This window comes from Balearica regulorum, chromosome 13 (assembly GCF_011004875.1).
Source record: "Balearica regulorum gibbericeps isolate bBalReg1 chromosome 13, bBalReg1.pri, whole genome shotgun sequence".
NCBI lineage: Eukaryota > Metazoa > Chordata > Aves > Gruiformes > Gruidae > Balearica > Balearica regulorum.
The window spans coordinates 5646774-5668361 of record NC_046196.1 but is presented as its reverse complement, the minus strand read 5'-3'; the positions used below and the strand labels follow the sequence as shown (position 1 = coordinate 5668361).

Here is a 21588-nt window from a genome sequence, read left to right as displayed (position 1 = left end):
ATTGTAAAAGGAGAAAAGATTCTAAAACTGCTAGACCAATAATGTAAGTTGTATATCAGATTGAGTCAGATGAAAGCTGTTTACTTGCCCTTATATCCACTGTTTCATCATCAACTCCTGAAACACTGAGAGAGGAAGCAGGTGGGAGAGTAAAGCTGGCAGAGGTGGAATTGGAGATATTAATAGATGTGCCATCCATGTTTTCTGTTTGTAATCTGTCCAGTTAGGGTTGGACACAAGCAAAACAGAATAAAAGAGGGGGGAAAAAAAAAAGAGAGAGAAAAACCCCATCAATAGCATGGACTTCATATCTAGAGAAAAAGCTTTCTGAGTTCACAAGTATAACTTAGCTGGAAAAATATTTATAACTCTGCCAGTAAATACTTTGTACATTATCTGTCCCTGATGTAGTACTCCACATAACACTACCATAAAATCATCAAAAAAGGGGCAGAATTGGTGTATCTGGATAGGAAGTTGTACCCTACTAGTTGTCCTTATCTGAAAGATGTACCTAGTCTCTGTGTGAATGTGCTCTTTATTTGAATGCACAGTTAAATGTGAATGAAAACCAGGCTCTCAGGGAACAATTTAGCGACGATTGTAGGAAATGGAGAATGCTTGTCAGGCTCCTCATGATTATATTTGTTTCTGCCAAGCTGGTTACAATTCTATATAACATGTCATTATTGCAACTTGGAAAAGAAAAACTGGCATAACATGAGCTTTCCACTAATTTTGAAGGTAAGGAGCTGCTACCTCATCCAGGAAATAGTAGTAAATTCTCCATTGGTCAAAGAAGACACAGCATAAGAATCTCTAAGGTAGCTTTATTGAAGGTCTTTGGAGTCCAAACTGTTCTTAATATTGTTCAGTAATGACAGCCTTATTGCACTGCTGAAGTTGTTAATATGCTACAATATTTAGTTGGGTGGTTCCCTTTAAGGAAAATGTAATGAAGATTTAGGGCAAATTTGATTATCAGGAGCCTAGGTGGGAGATGCTGTTACTGTTACCTGTGTATATACATCGTGGCAGAAGGAGTAGTAAGGACTGTTGGTTCATCATCGGGTTCTTTCCCAAACAGAAGGGCACTCTGTAGATTTTCAACTGTATTCAGGAGCTGGTGCGACACTGAACTCTAGAAAAGGATTAGAGGAGGAAACTTGCAACAAAACTCTTCCAAATCATCAAGTTGCACATTATTTGCCTTTACCTCCTTTTAGGAACAAATACTAATTTTCAGTGTCTTCAAAGCTGGCAAGCTTGGTGATGTGCTTTGTAATCTCAGAGAATGTTATTCTAATCAACAACTCAATTTCTGTAACTCTCATTAAAACATTGCAGACAGCAACTAAATATATCTTACAGCTTTTACTTTTATATTTTATTATTTATAACTTCTACACATCGGCATTTGAAGCACTACAAACATGACATCAATTTAATGCAATATATTCCCTGGAAGTGTTTAAGGCCAGGTTGGATGAGGCTTTGGGCAATGTGGTCTAGTGGAGGGTGTCCCTGCCCATGGCAGGGAGGTTGAAACTAGATGGGCTTTGAGGTCCCTTCCAACCCAAACCATTCTATGATTCTATGATGCTATGATTCCTGCACTTCTGTACATTAATGCCCTTTAGCTGCACACTTTAGTGTTTAGTTACTTGGAAAAGCAAGACGTAATTTCATATCAATTGTGTGCTATTAGTGTGTTATCCTGGGGGAATTGGAACAATTCGTAACCTTTTCTCTCAGGTTAGGTTTAGTTCATGCCCTACTCCTTTGCAGTGATGTTCAGCCCCGGAAGCACACAAAGGCAACTGTGACAATTCACATATAGATAGGAAAGGATAGGACAAAATAAACACATTGTGTAATTCTGAATAGAAAATCAGAGTGGGCTTTCTGAAAAAGCATAAGCAGCCACCAGAGCTGATTCCAGCTTTGAAGTAGTGGAGCCAGTCATGAATATTGAATACCTGTGGCTTCCTTGAATTATGGGGTAAAAGGAGGGGATAGAATCAAGTCTGAAAAAAATCTCTGTCTGCTTTTCATCCATTAAAGGCTGCACACTGATGCTGTGTTCTCTAGTGCTCTGTCCTGTTCAGATTTAAATGTAATAAATCTTAAGAGGCTTCTATCGTCTTTATTAGCAGACTGTTCAGTCTAACAGGTCTAACTTGGGAGAGGTTTCCTTTGATATTAAAGTCCATCACAGTGTCACAATAAACCCTACCCAATGCCAATTGAAAAATATGAGAGGCAGCAGAACTCTTAAAAACCTTCCAAAGCAAGCAGATGTTTACACACAGTCCACTACAAACTGGACCAAACCAAAATTACCTGTTCTGCTTCTGGCACTGAAGCGTTCGTAGCTCTGATTTCTACAGAAGCTTTAAGTACATTGCTTACTGCATTAAATAGATAGTTGGCTGCATCTTTTAGCTTCTGATCATCTCTGGTGTCCTCTGTGTTTACAGTGAGCAAGGAAGCACTGACGTCTTTTAGAGTGTTGCTAGCTTCCACCTGCAAGGGAAACAAGGGGAAGAGTTTCTATATGTTGGTACTACAAGTAACAGAAGTGACACTTGTTTCATTTACTGCATATTGCAACATAAGAAATCTCACTTGTGGCTAGCGTTGTTTTTACTATAATTATTTGTGCTAGGGTAATAGCTCAAACACTAATAAAGATGATATACTAGATGGTATACTAACATGTAATACAGACCTGAAAAACGCAGCCTGCTTCTACAGATTTAATCCATAAAAAAAGATGAATAACATCTGAAGGAAGCTTTACTGCCACACACTGGGCAAGGATACATTTTAGATGTACAGTAATGTAGTAAATTAGGTTATACTTTTGGGTAGTGTGTCCAAAAAATACCACCGTATTGTCAAGTGCATGTGCATTTCAATCTTAGTTTCCACAAACCCTGTTGGATTACCAGCAAGTAATACCTTTGGCCTTGTCCTGTGCTAAGTGCCAGAGGAGAATGAGTTTTACAATTTTTATTTTGTGCCCAAATGTAGCCAGTGATTGTTTTGGATTGCGAAAGCACTGGCCAGCTCTTAGCCCAGGGTGATGAGGGAGCCAAGCAAATTCATAGCAAGTTTGGACATACCCATTCCCACAGTCTGCAAACACTTAGCAGCCTTATTGTAGGGCGAGTGCTGAATCTGAGCTATGTTCTTGTCTTGCCAAAGTTAACCACACACTGCTGAAATGCTCCCAAGCCATTGTCTGGCTGCAGCTGTAGAATACATCAGAAATTAGGACAGCTTTTTTTATTGCCAGTATATTTGGGAAACTTCCCCAGTGACAGTTTGTTCTCTCCTCCCATGTGCTCACTCCTTATGCATAAATAGCATCGTCTACTAATAATGGCATGTTGCCAGATAAGATTCAAGAAATACTTTTGTGAGGCCAGTCTGAACATTTGTGCCTAGTTCCTGCCTCATTGACAGCTTGCCTACATTCATTTTTTGACAGTGCGTGGATCAGGGACAAATGGATAGGGGCAATTCTAGAAAAACCGTCCTAGGCAGATTTTCTTCAGGATTCTAAGCGCGCTTAGATAAATATACATCCTAACATACCTCTAACTAAAAGTTAAAGTTTTCATCTTCAAGATGTTTCATAAAATGTAACTAGCCGGACAGTCGTAACCTGGATTGCAGTGGTTGCCAAGACAATGTCTGTGAGTCCAAATTTGCTCACTCTAAACAGCAAAATGTGTTCTCTTCTGGTCAAAATGCACATGCTGCTGCAGTTGAAAAAATGGGTAAAGAACAGATAACTGTAAGGCACTGAAACCCTTCCAAGGTCAGTGGGGTGCAATAGAGTCTACACTGTTAGCATGAGGAGATACAAGATGAATTGCTTCTTACCTGTGCTGAGACAGATAGCTCTTCACTCCTGTAAGTGATTTCTTTCAATAATTCTGACATCTTAAGAGCAGTCTGCACTGATGTTATGTTAACAGCAGAGAGAGTTGTCAGCATCAGCCCTCGGAGCTTGGGATGAAAAGGGATAATTAGGCAAAGGAGTAAGACACTAATTAGGACTGTGCAAGTAGTGCTGTATATTGACAGCCAGGCTTGCTGTAAATTATGTGGTAGAGTAAGACTCCACAACAAGGATCATTTGAACTGATAGTAGGTCTACTGACAAGATGCCACTTGCCTTATTAACTGTATAATCACAAGTTTTATGTTACCTTGGAATACAGAGAATTTATACTTAACATCCATTAATAGCAAGGAGAGTTACTTGTGAGGATTTGTACTAATGTATGTGAATTACTGCATAAATGCCACTTCCAGAGAAATTAGAGCCATGTATGATTGATGTTACTCAAATAATGACTTATCTTTGAAGGATGCATTGCATTTCTCTAGATCTTTTCATCTGAGGCACTCAAAGCACTGTACAAATACAAGCTTATAACTGAAACATAAGTTGGTAACTGAAAGAAACAAACAAAAATTACCTGCCATCTAGTACTTTTTGGGAAAATTAAATAGGATATTTCCTCTGCAGGAGGGGCCATTTTATCAATATTTAAATTGTTTGTGGGAAATCAGTTGATTTTAAGTTTAAAAAGATCGTCCAACTTAGTTTAAGTTAATGCAATAACAACTAAGAATGAATTATTTTACTGATGGACAATAAAACAAATTATTTGTGTGGGCAAATAGTGAAAAACAGCTGAAACCTGTGCCAAACACAGACAGATACTAGAAACTTGAAACCTCCATTGATTTCAGGTGGTGATATATGAGCTTTTTGTTACTTAAGAGCTGTCAAAGAATATGAAGAGTCCATTATATTGCATTGTACTGCAAGAAAACAAGTGTCTGGCTGACCTCTTTTCGTGTATCCGTCTGTAAAGATATGTTAAAGCTTTCCTCTTGGGTCTCCTGATTAAGGACTGATGTCACTGACTTATACAGCTGGAAAAGACTCATGCTGTTGTTCCCATCCTTTAGGATGTTTGTCTTCTCAGATACAATAGCCTGCAGGGTCAGGTTCGCATTGATCATATCTGCATGTCCAACCTGATGAAGAAATCAGATATGCTCTTAGCATTGCTAACGCTGTTATAATTATCTTTGAACAGCTTCCACGATCATCTTATTGACAGCCTAGCTAGAGTGGGACAGAAAACTTTGTGTTCCCCGTTTCTAATGTTTTATTTTTATGGGCCTGATAAGCATCTCCTTACTGGGGCACTGGGGCAGAAGCAGGAGTTTTCCAGGGCCTACATAGAGTAACTGCAGACCCACCAAATACAGCTTTTGCTGCCCAATGTCCAAATAGATCATCTTTTAAACTTCTATCCTAGAAAAAGGACAGTGGAAGATTCTTTTGACTACCTTGAGTCCACAGAGAATAGTCTCTGTTAGATAGGAAAATGGTGATTATGGCTCATTCAAAGGGAAGTAATAAGTATAAAAAGGGAAGAAGCTCCAAAAGTGAATCGCAGGTTAGGTATCAACTTGAGAGATCTTGAAATAAAGTAATTCTTCTGTGTACCTTCACTGAAGCATTAGTTTGAACTGTATCACCATAGCTGTTGCTAACAGTAATTGTCATATGTAAAATGAAATTATTTTCCTTTTCTCCAAGTGGAAGATAAACTGGGAAGAGTTCAGGATCTGGGCCACAGTGCAGGAGAGAATCTGAAACAGGAAAGAGAGAGTCACCTGCCAGACACCACACAGACGCCTCCTGTTCTCCAAGGACAGGGGACTCCGGGCTTGCTCTGTGTAGGGCTGCTTGACTCAGTCTCCCTGGGGAGCAGAAGCAGGTTGTGCCTTTGCTCTTGTTAGCAACAGTAACTGTGCTTGCTAGCGGTTAGTCAAACAGTTCACCTCAGGACTTACTTGATTTCAGATAGAAGCAGTACATGAGCTGCCTGTTGTGACTGGATTGGCATGAATCTGCCAAGCAAGGAGCACTGCAGGAGATGGTGAAGGTGGTGAGCACTGATCCCTGCTTGGGAGACACGGCACAACTGGGGATCTTGGGCGGAGGCACAGTGCTGACAAGGTACGTTTCCTCCCCATAGCCACGCTGAGTCATTGCTAGGAGTGGAGGGAGCAGAACGTCAGCAGTAATCATGCCCCGGCAGCACTGAGCTTCAGACATTAATCTTGCCCACTCTAGCAATGATGCTGTTTGTTCAGGCACCAGAAACATCAGGGTGGGCCTAATCAGAAATGAAATCCCGCTACTGAATAAGCCATACGAGGAAAGGAACTATTAAAAATATGGTAGTGTTTGCATTATAAAGCAATTGTATTATTTGATCAAGTATTTAGCATAACTTCTTTTCCAGATGAGCCTTAAGAAAGTTATTAACAGCTTGGAGTAGGATAACTGAATTTGTCCTGCTGTGCAACAGCCCAGAACAAACTTAGCTCTTAATTATTTTAAAGAACACACATGTAAAGTAACAACTCTCAACTTGTGGAATGATTTAACTCATTTGTCAGTGAGGCTATATGTGTGTAACGTCAGTGTGATGTCATGATGGCAGAAACTACCTCAAAGGAGTCTGAAAAACCCTGCTTGCCCCTACCTGTTACTTTAATCTGAAAAGCTTCTCCCTGTGTCTGCAAGAAGGAGCTGTTCATTTTCAACACGGATGTGTTGCTTTGAAGCAAATTCAAAGAGTTCTGCCGGAAACCAGTCAGGCCACAGGCTAGAGGGAGGGGTATAGACTGGAAAATCAGACAGAAAAGAAACCATGACAGTAGAGGCTCTTTGCTCTGATTTCTGTTGTGATTTATCAGGAGCAGGGTGGTAGTTTGGTGCCCTTCGTTATAACCCCTCCCAAACCTGGCACCCCCTTATCTCGGTCTTCACTATTATTCCCAAAGCATCCATTTGACAAAATATCACTCTGAGGCCACATGGCGTTCCCTCAGGATGGATGATATTTTTGCATGTGTGGTATTTCTGACAAATCTGATGCTCTCACCTTGGTTTGGAAAGTGTTATCTAAATACCAGTTATAATATATGGCCTGGGAGTCCTTCTGTCCAGAGACACTCAAAACAACTTCATCACTAGCATTCACTGGCTTGCAGTTTGCCTCACATCTGTAAGGAAGTAAGAGAGTAGTTACTGGTAGTAACTGTATGAGATGTCATAGTCCTTGATGTTTATTGTTTTCCTCTCCTTTGATGAAAATCTGTGAATAGCAAAGTACTTAATCTTAGAGCAAGACATTTAGGAACCTTCATTTTCAACATGACAGAGGCCCGGAACCCGCAAACTATTTATGTTACAAACCTGATTCAGGCTCTCAAATGAAGCCTGCCCCTATTTAAGCTCCTGAAATGATTATATTAACAGATCATTGAAATGCCACTGCTCTTTAATGAGGCACTAGACACTTGAACAGATTTTTTTAAGGCAGTAATATGTATCTGGGTGTCTAGTCGAAATTTCAGACATATCTTATGGCATTTATTCCCATTGTTTCAGTGAGGTTTGCATATGGAAATCTCCAACATTGAAAGGATGTAGTGGGGTGAAAAACCCTGAATAGTTTCAGGAAGAATATTATTGAGTTTATAAAGGGATTATGTTCAGAAATGTGGACTGGAAAATGCAGCAAGATCCATTTTGTCTGTAATACCTATGATGGTAAGGTATAAGTAGATTTACAACAATAAGTACATTATCACTTTATTATCATTATTATTGGAAACTGTGGCCTTGCACTATGTTTGTGTAGTAATAATATTAACGAGTGAATATTAGGGTTTAAAAACAGACCTGATTTCCAGTTGCAGTTCTTGTTTTGCAGTCACATAGAGACATTGCTCATCCTGCCTCTCTTCATTGCCATGGTTGTGGACTGCAACCCTGACAGTCACTGCTGACTTTGGAGGTGGAAGGCAGGAAGGTGGGATTTGCACCTCAGTTTGGTTGGTTAGGATTATCTGTTGCTGCACACATTCGTCCCACTGAGGCCAGCAAGCTCCTGCACAAACATTTCCTTTATAATTAGAATAGTCATAATACCCCATGTCTCTTATAAAGGACTTTCCTGCCATAGGTTTCAAAGAGCTTTATAGAGCAAACAATTTTTCCAAACTCAGTTTAAAAAGTGGGTAATCAGAGTTCAGAGTACAGACTGACTTCTTCAAAGTAATGTATGAGGTCAGAGATAAATATGGGGACAGAACACAGATGTCCTGAATCCCAATCCAGTTTTCAACTATAAATGACTTTGCATCATGTTTGATGCTAATTACTGCTGCTTTGTTGAGAGACATGTACCTTGCAAATGCCTAACTATGTAAGTAAGTCACTTAGGATTAGTTCTTGGCTATGCGGGTGAGGGCTAAGGATAGGCAGATCTTGAAAAATTGAAACCTAGGAGTAGCCACTTCTGGGAAAAGAGAAAACTGAGCACTATGCCATATTGTATACCATAATTAGTTTGGTATTAAAACCAGGGTAAGGTAGAAGGACATTTTTCATGTACAGTGAGTGGCAAACTTTAAAGCCAGAGAGTAAACCATCCTTTAGTCATATTTTCATCACTTTTGATCTGACATGATAATGAGTTTGTTACCCATCAAATAGAAATTGGTGGAAAAGTTCAGGAAATGCACGTACCACAGGACCAGAGAAAACTGTAATTATTGTTGTTGTCTGGCCAGCCAAGTGTAACAGTTGTGAAAGGATCCACATGGCGACTCGGTTTAATATATATATTTTTTTTTCTTTTGTGATCCTAAATAATAAGTAAATGTACCAGTTAGGAGCATGTATAAACACATACGTATCTTGCTTCTTTATAATGAAAAAGGTCTGAAGGTTTAGATCCCAAATCACTATATGCAGATCTGTAGTTTAAATTATCTTTCCCTGATCAGTAGTAGTATGGAAGTAGAAGCTGTGGAAATAAAAGCAGATGGCACAGAGAAATTGTGTGACAAAATACTCCCAAACTCCTAAGTGGCTTAGGAGCCCAGCTCCCATTTTCAAAACCAATGCAGGTAATTAGGAAACTAATTCTCATTAATTTTCTACTTCTGGAACAAGACTTTTAACCCTTGGACAATCATTTGTCTTCTAGTACATCTTCTAGTACATTCCATTTTTATCTGAACTGGATACATTACAGCTATAGATAAAGAGAAGAAGGAGGTAGCTGAATTTGTCTTTCCCTGCAACAAACTGTGATAAACTTTAGTTTTGAATTAGATTTATATTCATCTGATGCAATATATTCTTACAGGCAATCTGTAAATCATGATGCCTTCTTGTGAAGCAGCACATTTCCTATAGCAGACATCTGTCTGCTAGTGTTATAGTTTAAAATTAGACCTTTAAGATGTTAACAAAATATTATATCTGGCAATTTTATTATTTAAATTTGTGAAGCTGCTAGCAATTGGTGTATCATTAGTTTCTCAGTTTGCCATAAACTGGAAATTTCTTCTTTGCAAAGTAACTTAAACATTCCAATACAGAAGCAGGAAACACTTAGAAACAATATAAAAATATATTAAATTCTGCTTGAAGGATAGCCCCTCAAAGAGAGGTTTCCATTAGTCAAGTAGATAATTTAAAAATTCATCTAAATGCATGTCAACTTCCAAAATTGAATCATTACGAAATTCTCTAATCCTGTAATTGTTGCTTGCAGGCTTTTACGAATTGTTGATTGAATGCCTGTAAACACATTTGTCTCAAAGGCTTTCGGTGTAGATTTTATGTTAAACCATATGAGGCACAGAAAATCTATTCCATAATCTAGTATGCTACAAATACTTCTATTCAATATCTTATGCAGCACTTTTACTGGTAAGACAAATTTGTAAGCATTTGAATTTTAAAGAAAGATCCTTAAATAATACTTACATTTGTCCTTTGGGTATTTGTTTTGGAGCTGCCTTCTTCCTTAGCAGAATCTGTGTAATACAAAAAGGAGCAGAATATTTCAGTGCTACCTGTAAAGGTTTCAGACGTTCTCAGTGAATATGACTTAAATACACAGGATTTGGCTACCAACAGTCTGAAAGACAGGGCTGTAAGAATCAGACTCTAGAGCTGTGATAAACAGTCTAGTTACTGTAGGTAAAATTGTAACAACAAGCTATACTATAAAGAAGATGATGCTGATTCTTCAAACATGGTGGTGTAAATCAACATAAATTCACAGGAGGTGATGGAGTTTCATTGATGTACAAAGAAAAATTGAGGGAAAGCACTGGAAAAGTCTCAGTAGGGTTAGCACTAAAGTCACTTTATTCCGGGTATAATCTGCTATTGTAAATGTAAGGATGAGCCATCTAGAAACATTTACTGACAGCAGTTTATGAGACTGCTGCAATGCAAATATTTCCTGGTTTCAGAGCTATGTCCCAAGCCATAAACTTCACTAATTATTTCTAGGACAAATAGCAAATGTGCAATGTGTAACACATGTAGAGTGATGCTAATTTATGACTACTTCAAAGTCAGGGAATCTGCCTTCATCAGGAAGAAGCCTCCACAAAACTTTTCAGCACTGTTGCTGGAAGGAAAGCAATTACTAGATGCAAACCATAAACACTTCATGAAATATTCTGATTGCAAAAAGACACTTACGTGGTCAAAACCAGCACTGTCAGATTAATGCAATTACCTTCTTTATAAGAACTGTTTGCCAACACAGTGATGAAACCAAGATCCACACTCATGTTTGAGAAGGCATTCATGGCCACCACTTTCACTAGGAAAGTACCTAGAGAAGACAAAGGGCCAGTTAAGAGTAGCAGTGGGACCAGTCCATCATGTTTGGGATATAAAATCCAATCCATAAGGGAAATCCTATTCTTTTCTGTTTTGGAGTTTTGGAGCTTTGGAGTTTTTCTGATGAGTTTCCACTGCTGAAAGGCTTTTCAAGGAATGTTCTTCCCCTTTATCTCAGCTTTTTAATAACTCGGCTGCCTTTGCCTGGCACTTGCAATGCTATTCTTTGTCAGCTGGCTATGATATTACCACACAGGAAACTAGAGGTGTGCTGATACTGGAGTCCAAATGAGTTTAGGCATCTTGAGAGAGCAGCTGTCTTGCTTGAAAATTTCTGCCTGAAGGGAAAGGATGTTCAAATGGGTATAGGGAGACCTAATAAAAACTTTAATATTGAATAATTTTAAAACATAAAATGAAATCATAATTAGCTTCTAGTGTTCCAGCTTTGGCAAGGGATTTGAATAGTTCGTTAGACGAGGAAACTTTTTTATCTTCTGCCACTGAATTAACTCTAAAGGACAATCTCCCTAATCCCACATTTTAAAGGCTTTGATTTCTTAATAATGGAAAGAAAAAATTACTAAAAAGCTTATTCATAAGTAAGTCCAACAAAAATTATGTGTTGGAGATCAATGCACAGAAACGCTCCCATTTTCTTTGTCATCTCTACTGAGAACTCCTCAGATTATTAATTACTGCAGTGTAAAATGCAGAGGAGTGTAAACTCGAAAAGTTATACATATGAACAAACAGGAGGAAAACACTTTGTGATTTAGGAAAATGTCATCATTTGTACTTGAATCAGATTGTGTAATGAAAAAATAAACCCTGGTTCACTATGTCTTTCTTACTGCAAAAAGCAGGTGAAGCCTTGCTTTCAGTCTCCATACGGACACCCATTTGCCAGTTCAATTTTTTTAATCTCACAAGTCAGTAAGACTGTGCTGTTCATACTGTTCTGCAGACCAAGTTTGTGCAGCTAGAAAAGCTACCAAATTCAGCTGTATGTTATTGTCCCCTACCCCAGGATGCTATGACTATTTATGTGAACTCCTCTCCTCAGCTGTGAGTGCCTTGGAAATACAGAAGATGTCAGCATGCTGTACCTTCAGAGTCCATGGGAATGACGTACGTTCGAGGTTCCCCATGAGGGCTGTCTTCTTTGTGAGAGTGAGTTTCATTAGATCCAATCACCTCAAACTTCAGCTGATCTGGGGCACCATGAGACGCAGAGACATTTATCTCCAAATTCTCCCCCAGCTGCAGAGTGTGAGAACCTAATGCAGCCTGAAGACCAGATACTGGCTCAATTAAGTGAACAGCAATACTCTCACAGATCTCCAATGTGGTTGTGTTGCTGGATGCTCGGATTTCCAGTTGATGTATCCCTGGGCCTAGCAGCTCTTGAGAGGCACTGTTGAGTGTCAGATTGTGAGGGACAATTCCTTCCTTTGCACTGGATTCCGTGAGTGTCATGTTATCTCCTAATATAATGAAGGTCACTCCATTGCCTGCAAAAAGACAGTTCAAAATTTCTCACAGCTTGCGTAATAGGCCATCCAATTCTAGCTGCTTTGGGCAGCATTCAGGTATTTATAAAGGAGTCATAAGAAAACTGCAACAATGCAGTCATTTTTAATAAAGTCACTTCAGGTACTTTCGTGCCCCTCTAGGCTCCCTGCAGAAGTCTATCGTGTGTTCTGCTGGGAATGTTAGGGCTGTCAAGAGAATTCAAACATACACTACTGAATTTTATTTTTTAAGCATATACGTGGATTCCAGGAACTTGAAGTAAGAACAAATTATACATCAGCAAATGTGACCAGCTCAGCATGGAATCCTCTTACCCTCAATCAGAGAAGCATTTCTGTGGATTTCTAACTTCAAATATGGAAATATTTCTACTGGCTTCATGTGGATTCATGTGACTAGAGTTACGCTCATGCTTTGTTAGCTTTGTGTAGAGGGAAAAGCCACCAAACTTATGTTTGAGGTGTTGTAATAGCTCTAAGAAAGAACCCCCCCAATGGAGCTGAGAGCATTCAGTTGCAGGAATGCAACAATTAGAGGGAAAGCATTCACTAAAAAGAAATATTGTTTTGCATAATGAAAATCCTGCTTCTATCCCATGGGTAGCATAATGTTTAGCCTGCCGTTTAAATCATGCAGTATAATTACCCTCACCTCCATTGAGTTCAACTTGAATCCACAACAACTCCCCATACAGCGTACGGCAGTGAGAGCTGTTCCCAGATTCATACTGGCTATAGCACCCAGTAATGCTTAGTCGATCCATCTTATCTTGAACAGTCACCCGCTTCTGTGCCGTCACATGCCATTCACTGGTGGTACATTCCACAAAAACAGTAAACTCTCCGGGAGATGCATATCTATATGTGACATTGCTGACCAGTCTAGAACAGAAAGAGAACAGCTGCTTGTTGTTGAAGACTGTCCTGGAAAGTCCTTAGCCTTACATGATAACAGTGGTCTCAGTTCCCAGATTTCTGACCTGACTCAGCCCTCTTGCAATCACCGTAATCCCTCGTTTATTTACACAGAATCTTTAGGGTTGAAGATTGTTCCTTTGTTTCAGCTACAGTGTCATTGAGGATGTATATCAGCAGTGGTCATTCTCAAAGCATATCTATAAGGGTGGATACATTTTGCTGTAAAGTAGGTAGATTACAGTTCAATAACATGCGGCATTAAATCTGGTTTGTGACTTGTGGCTCAGAGTGCAGACATGTGACTATGCACATTAGAACACATAACAGTGCCCTTAATTCTCTATTCTTGATTTTATTCCACACTGACTGTCTCTTAGATATATCAGTGGAAGCTGAGACTGCTCAGCATTTTGTCAGAGCACTCCCTCGATTATTTTTTTTTTTTTTTATGTGCAGCTGCTTCTATACTTGCCCATGCTAGCAAAAATGTCTCTTCACTCCTGGGTCTGGTGCAGCTCCGGTCGTGATAGCAATAGGAGATGAACGGATATGAAGAAGTCTGTGGTTGTTGCTATTATTACTAACAAGCATAGGGAGATGGTGAAAAGAACCTAAGGATATCCTTCTTGAATGACATACACCACATAAGGCAAATAAGTAATATTCCTGACACTAGTCTCTCTGAACTATTTATATTCTTATCATGGTACCACCTAGCAAATGCAAACAACGATCAGGATATATCATCCTTGATAATGCATATTTTTCATTTATTGTTTTAATGAAGAAAAGGGTTTAATTCTAACTGAACTTCAAAAACGTGCCAGTGACAAGATCAGAACAGGAAAGGCAATTCCTGTAAGAGTGGGTATCAAACTGGACACAGAAAACAGATGAGCATGACTGCGAGCCATTTAGTAGGTGAAGTAAAAGGGCTTCCCACAAGACCAGCAAGCCTCTGCTTACAGCTAGCAAATATATTTTATTTAAAGGTTCACTATCAAAGAATTTTTTCAAGTTCTTTACAGCTACAGGCCTGTGTCTGTAGCTCTGAAAGAATGTTTACTGTTTCTATTATTACTTTTTGGTTTTCACTCTTCTACTCTTACTTTTCTAGTTGTCTCATGTAGGATTCCATTAGTAGACAAATAAAGTTCTAGAGCCATTCTCTGGCATTTCTAGAACTATGACAAAATCTGATTTTTAAATGTAGCAGAAAAATGTTTGATCTTTTAAAGACATGATTTTTATGCAGTTAAAAAAAGGAAGAACTCCAGAATGCCATTGTATTATTTTAAATGTTATCAAAAAATACTCTTTAAACGTAAGAAAATAATGCTTGCCTGTTTCTTTGGCAATTACTGACATGTTTTCACTAATTTTGTGTCTTAGGATCTAGAATAAATTCTCTTAGTATGAAATAGGAATCACTTGTCATAATAAGCAGAAGACAGATTGTGGTTGGCAGCTTGACTTAAAATTTTGTATTAATTTCAGAACAAGTTTCTGCGGAATCCAAGTGTCTTGTATGTATGGTCTATTATTAATCTACTTAATTTTTAACATCTCATTTAAGAGACTTGAAGCATTCAATAAAATGCAAGCAGTGAAATTTACTGGTTGTCTGATGATACATGAAGGATTTATCTTACGTTAGAGGGTAGTAAGGATCAATAGTGTGGCCATCTCCAGTGCTAATGATACAGGAAAGGTTGCCAGAGTATGGAGAGAGCAGCCAGTTCAAACTGACAATGATATTTTCAAAGACAAAGCATGTATCTGTTACAACCAGCTGCAGACCTGTAAAACATAATGACAGAATTCAATGCCATTGTTTGTCTACATTTCTTGCATAATTCAATTAATTTTCATGTATTAAGAACAAACCTTCTCCAAAACAGCGTTGATACTGCTGCTGATTTGAGTACATTGGTGGCATGACAGGGAGCAGATTTTTTTCCATGCCTACTGCTCTAGATTCTTGGAATCTTAAATTATGTTGGAGCATAATTTCATTTACGTGTGTTTTATGTGTCTGAATTATCTGGCTTTGTATCCTGTCAAAACCCCTCAGTTAGGACAGGGAAGCTACATTTTTGTGCCTATTTTTAGTGGTCACCGCTCTTCCAGATTCTTCCCTGAGGATGGAGCGGTGATTTTTAAGATAAATATCAATCATCACAGTGTTACAGCAAAGACCAGAACAGGCTGTTGGTGTTGACAGCCCCCTCTCACTTACCTTCCTTGCAGTGGTATTGAATAGACAAATAGCTTCCGGAAGCTGGACAAGGATCTCCAAAGAAAGTGCCATCTGCTGCGACCTGGCAGGCCTGAAGACCATGACACTGGGCTGGAAAGAAGGAGCGTTTTATATGAGCTAGTAGGTTTTGCCTTTGACTGTCATAACAGCTCAGATGAGAGATGATTACAGAAACAAAAAGGGGAGGGGGAGCAATGTCCTGTCACTGGTTTCTAGACAAACTCCCACATCACTTTAACTTTAGTGTGTTGCTTATTGCCTGTTTTTTCTTAGCACCATTCCACTTTATTGGAATAAAGCTGAACTAGAGAGGGTAAAAAAAAATAAGAAGTTATGTGCTTTGTTTAATTTTGTCTGGAAGCCCAAAGATTCACCAGAGGGACAGGCCATAGCCCCTGTTTAGTCTGGCGAGCTGTGGAGCCCTGTAGCTCCAGCACTCTGTGTGCTCAACACACGGCAGGCAGCAGGAGATCCCATCTGCCCTCCTGCCCCATGGGTGCCGGTTTCGTCACTCCTCCTGGTTTGGAGTTAGGTTTGTATGGATGTGTTCTCTTCCATCTCCATCAAATCTAGGGTCTCCCATTAAGTTCATCAGGGAATCGGTGTACCCACATATTTTCTTCACACAGTGAGAGGAACCCTTGTTCTCCATTTGCTCCCCCTCTCCTTCTCTGAATCTTTGCTCCTCACAAAATCCCTCCTTTCCATCCAGCCTCCTATGGGAGCCCTCTCCATGTCAGAAGTTCTCTGTGATTCCCTTCATTTTAGGAATATTCCACTTTCCCATTCACTAACTCTACTGAAATACAAGATAATGTATTTTAGGGACCAAGAGCTTTGGCACATACTCTATGCTTCTGAGAAGCAATGCCATAAGATACTACCTGCTACTTCATCTTTGACACTGATCCAGCTACAGTCTTCATCTGTATCATACTGGAGAGGAGTCTCTGATACACAGTAGTGAGGGGTCTTCCGTCCATAGAAGCTCTCTCCAATTTGAATGACTTCTCCTGATCCACACTGTACAGTGGCGTTGTAATTATCACAAGCAATGCTCTGGCCAGATTCTAATAGGATAAAAAAAATCAGATTTAACTTTTTGAATTTCTGCTACAATTCTCTTGCATATCCATTTTTTTGTTTCTCTTTCTTCCCTTTTCTCCCTTTTAAGCCAAAAAATTAAGAAAATGGAAAAAAAGAACAAAGAATAAAATATATTTCCATTTTTCAAATCCAAAAGAGTAGATTTATGGGGTTTACTGCCTTAAAAATTGGAGAACATTTTTAATAAACCAAAATATTTTAATTTTTAAAATAAACATTTTTGTGGAGAACAGACCATTTGTTTAACCTGCAGTACTGGAAGGTTTACAGTTAGTCCTTACTTCCAAAAGAGCCTTGTGGTGGTGTGTGATTTGCATGATATTCAGGTAATTGCTCTGGAGAATAGTTTGCATATTAAGTATGGGACATGATCCCATTTCTGCTACAGAAACATCTTTGTTCCTGTGTGATATTCAACTGACTTCATTCAGCAGGACTGCTCAAATGAGTAAAGTCGTATCTCTAAATGCATACACCTCATTCTTTGATTAATCGGGGACAGTTAATTATCTTTCAGAATTCTTAGTATCCTGTAGTAATCGGGCTACTTCATACCCTGAAGAGGAGGATTTGAAAGACTGCTCTCATATGGGAGTGTTGCAAAAGAATGTTTTTGTTTCAGCTGTTCCAGGTTTAAATACATTGTCCTCCACTTGCTGTTTTGATCATTCCCCTTAAGTACCTTGATTAACAGTGCCAATGTGTGCACACTGCAGTAATTGTGTGCTATTGTTATTTAAAGGCTAAATCTAAGCCTGGCTGTAACTACAGCAACATAATCAGTTTACAGATTAGAGCTCTCTAAATAAGCTTGAAAAGTAATTTGCTGTTAAATTCTAATACGGACTATCATCTCGTGCATTTTTTTGTTCTTTACTTTGTATAGAGAGTTCCTGTAGTATTTGCTGTCTCAGCAACTTTTACATGGAAAAATGTACAGAACTTGGTTTGTGTTCCTATGGACAAACCCTGGTTCAATACGTATATTTTTACTACAACAAATTGCTAACCTACAGAGTACCGAATGGTAGAATAGAAATAATTAAAAATAATAATAGGGAAAGTTTTTTCCTGCATTGAGAAACAAATAATGCTAAGATAGATAGATGGCCAAAGAAAGGATGAAGGCAGAACACTGTCCAGTTAGTTGTTTGTACACATAGTATACCTATCTCAGATGATCAAGTAGATAAGCTATCAGTTTCATTTGAAGTTTCAAACTCAATGTTAATGTGAACCAAGCCTCACAGTAGCTGTCTGTGAAGGTGTATCACTATGCCCATTTTACAGAGAGACAAACTTAAGCACTGTCAAGTTGTGAGAATGTCCAAACATTCCGCACTCAGTTTCTTTGAGATATTAGATCTAACTCCTTGCATGCAAAGCTGGTAGAAGAGGAGTCTGTTATAGAAATATGTATGTGTATTATTGGACATGGGCTGTAGATACTGAAAACAAAGCTATAATTGCCTCAATCTGTTCTCAGTTTCCTGGGTAATGGAATGATGGATGTAGTGTAGGACATTGTTGCTCAATAATGCAAACACTCTTTGAATTTAATGGGCTTTAAGTCAGATCCTATGGTAACAGATGATAGCTTCCTTACACACAGTTGTCTACCGTGGTTGTAATGGAAAAATAACTTTAGTCTGGTTTTGCAAGGAAAATAAGCTTAAGGGATTGTGCTGTCTGCCAGTTTCCTCTCCCCCAATCATTTTTAAAGTTAGTCATCTTCAGCCAAATTTGATGTATAGATATAAACCTCAAAACACCCTAAAATTTCATGAAAATCAATAGCTAGGTAGAAGAGAAAGAGCTACATCAGTGCCTCTATTAGGAGTAGGGATTATAACCCAATGTTTATCTGTTCCATGATGTGGGATTCAATTGGCCAGCACATACAGCTGGAGCTCTGAGGCAGCTGCAGGGGAGGGAGCTGAGGGCGGGAAAAGTATTTGCAGAGGTGGGATATGGGAGTGAACTGGGGGTGCTCAGGAGGGTAGGGAGAGGATGTGGAACAGAAAATCAGGACAGGAAACAAAACTTCATTAGTTTTGCTGATTGTGGAACGAGTTGTTAATTATGTCAGAAGTAGTACAGTACTGGACCTGGGCAGTAGCAGTTTTAGGGCTTGTGGTAACCTGTACTTGCATACTGGATTTGAAGACTTTTTTTTATATTAGTAAGCTTACAGCCAGACTCTCCTTCCAGTGCTTGTGACTTTAGTTCTAGTTACGATTTAAAAAGCTTGGCTTATGTGCGAAGCGTGAGGAACACGAATTCCCCTCATATCTATATGTAGAATGGGATGATATTGCAAACATTCCTTTCCAGGACTGTTTGTTCCAAGTCACAATTCAAGGGACACAATGTCTTTAGATTTTCTGAGTGCTAAAATGCCACCAGGAAGTATAGGTTCCTGTCTGCTTCCTTATCCTGAGGAAGCCCTCACACTTCATGTGATGAAAGGGTTTGAGAAGAAACAAGAAAAACTTGCTCTCACTTTTGCTTACTCCAGGCTGCTAGGAATGGTGCCTCTGGAAGCCTGGCCATATTTTTTCTTCAGTTACAAATGGAAATTATTTTGGCCCATATTTATGATTAAGAGTATGTTTTACAGGGCAGTCATACAGGTCTCACCTAGCTCAGGTACCATGGTGTTGTGGGAGTTTATTCATGCAACCGTGCTATTATACAATACTCAAATGGGCTTTAAACTAGCTAGCTTATGTCCACTGCAGACGTGGACCATTACACATTTAGATTTGCTTTCAGATCCATTTCTATTTTACTGTCCTCTATTAGAAACCTGGACCTTAATGGCTAGTTGCTGAGCACCTATATTTCCCAGTGATTTCAGGGTTCTTCCTTTCTTTGGATCAGATCTTACATCAGCACACCAGAAAAAGAGCACCTGCTGGGGTTATATGGCTTTTTACTCATTCACTTTTAATAAGATTTATTAAGTTATTGCACAGCCACTTTGAAAGCAACAAGGCACTTTATGTACAATTGTGAATACGGCATGCTCTCTTCTCAGTTCTAGCTGTTGTGTATCTTACCAAACTCGCAAATGAAGTCAAATTCCTGGCTGCAATTTTCAGTCACACCCCACTGATACTTGGCATTCTTCAGGATGTACCCACACGTGGATGAGAAAGGAGATGGCTGATCCTTGTACCAGTTACTGTAGCTTATATTTGAAGTGTCCAGCCAAATCATTGACCCTGTGAACAAAATAATTGTGTCCTGAATGTTTATTTTCCAGAGTAATACAATTACAGAGTCAGAGCCTGCAGAGCAAGACTGTAGCCCTGCTCCTGCTGAAGCAGAGGTGGTTTTGTCTGCATAGGGATCTTCAATAACATTTTATATTTAACCTGATAAAACAACCGAAAGAGACACCACCACTTCCCCTTGTGCTCCCAGCATCAAGATTCCACCATTTACCTTGCATCAGATCTTGCAGCACTTCCTAGTGTGATGAATTCGCTCAGCTTGCTCTTCCACTGGAGAACTAACCCAGCACATTTTTTTCACTGGGTCAGCAAGCTGATCTAATTCACACAACCACAAAATCTGATGGAAAGGCTGACGACATGCAACTGGGCACTTAAAACATCTTAAGATAAATCTGAAGTTACAGCAACAAAAGACAGTGGCTTTTCAGCAGAGGTCTACAAAGGGACTGATCGCATTTGTTGTCATGTTAAGTAAACATCATGGGCTGATTCAGTTTTAAAGAAGACATGATTTCAAAATCACCTACCGTCAGTAGTTTCATTCAGCAAGGAGTTTGAGATCAGTCCTATCCACCATTCCTGGTCCTCAGCAATATGTTTTTGCAAGAACTCTTGAGTTTCCTCGTTTTCAATAAAGACAAGGTGCCCTCCTCCTCTCTCACACCAGCTCTGGGCACTTGTGAAGGTACGCTGAAGTCTAACAAACTCATAGCATGAATGGTTGAAAGCTAGCTGATACTTTGAGCAAGGGATTCCTTCATCAACAGTTGCCTCTTCCACAGCCAAGCATACAGCAAGAGAAATCAGAACTGCGATCCCAAGCCACATTCTCAGCTCAGTGCCCTGTGTGGCACTGGTCTTGCTTATCACATCACCACTCTTTTTGCTGCCTTCTTCAAAAGCTTGAGATGTCATCCTTGTCATGTCGTCAGCATTTCTCCTTCCTCTTTGCTGCTTACAACAATAGCAGCGATAGAACATGGAACAGATTGCTTCTAATATATAATGGTGATGGCATCTGAGGATACACACAACCAGTGTTGATGCTAAGTCACTGCAATGGCCATTGTGAGGCCTATTGTATAAACGTCTCATTCCATGTGAAGTCAGTTTGAAGAGAAGACCTTAGAGTAATGCTTTCCTCATGAGCAGAGGAGATAAAGTTGATATATGCTGCTACTGGACACATGGGAAAGTGAGATAAAGCTCCTACATCAAAGGCATCATTGTGTGAACGTTCAAGCTGGAGGTCTTTACAACAACAAAGAGATACAATAGTAAGAATGAGAGGAGGATGAGGAAAATGAGAAACACGAGGAGTTATGAGATGGGAAAACACACAGTGCTCCTCTAGATACATTTAATTGTTTCAGATTGCTTTATTTTTAATACTTATTATTTGAGGTGTTTCTTTTGGATGCTAATGCAATGTCTACATGTATTGTATCATATTCATCCTGTCCACTTGTTTACACATATGCCGGTTCATCTCAGCTGTCCCAAGGAAGCTTCTTTTTGAAGCGCTGTGTCTGTCTAGAATTCTACACCTCAAGTGAAATGCTCCCATCATCCCTTAAAAGATAAGCTGCTTAACTATGTGGAGCTACCTGCTAGGAGGTAGAAGGGAAGGCCAGAAGTTAAAAGAGTAATTTAGAAAAGATTAAAGTATTGCCTTAATCATCAGAGCTACTTGGGAGCCCTATCTGCACATTCCAAAGGCTGCTGATAGACTTTGGGAGGCCAGCCCAGCAACATTAA

The 21588-nt window shown here is 39.3% G+C and overlaps 1 protein-coding gene across 1 annotated transcript in view; it reads right to left on the bottom strand.

Annotated features, from left to right (window-relative positions):
• The window catches only part of PKD1L3 (polycystin 1 like 3, transient receptor potential channel interacting), a 42446-nt gene extending 21635 nt beyond the window's left edge, over window positions 1-20811 (bottom strand). The window contains exons 1-20 of the mRNA XM_075765835.1: window positions 20358-20811; window positions 19651-19815; window positions 16366-16551; window positions 15461-15571; window positions 14874-15021; window positions 12956-13185; window positions 11878-12282; window positions 10662-10760; window positions 9896-9945; window positions 8645-8762; window positions 7796-8003; window positions 6993-7113; window positions 6591-6732; window positions 5893-6093; window positions 5543-5688; window positions 4873-5064; window positions 3895-4020; window positions 2344-2526; window positions 1017-1141; window positions 89-215 (exon numbers count right to left, since the gene is read on the bottom strand). Coding sequence (XP_075621950.1) covers window positions 89-215; window positions 1017-1141; window positions 2344-2526; window positions 3895-4020; window positions 4873-5064; window positions 5543-5688; window positions 5893-6093; window positions 6591-6732; window positions 6993-7113; window positions 7796-8003; window positions 8645-8762; window positions 9896-9945; window positions 10662-10760; window positions 11878-12282; window positions 12956-13185; window positions 14874-15021; window positions 15461-15571; window positions 16366-16551; window positions 19651-19815; window positions 20358-20811 — 3537 coding nt within the window. The remainder of the gene's footprint in view (window positions 1-88; window positions 216-1016; window positions 1142-2343; window positions 2527-3894; window positions 4021-4872; window positions 5065-5542; window positions 5689-5892; window positions 6094-6590; window positions 6733-6992; window positions 7114-7795; window positions 8004-8644; window positions 8763-9895; window positions 9946-10661; window positions 10761-11877; window positions 12283-12955; window positions 13186-14873; window positions 15022-15460; window positions 15572-16365; window positions 16552-19650; window positions 19816-20357) is intronic.
• Between the last annotated feature and the right edge of the window lie 777 nt (window positions 20812-21588).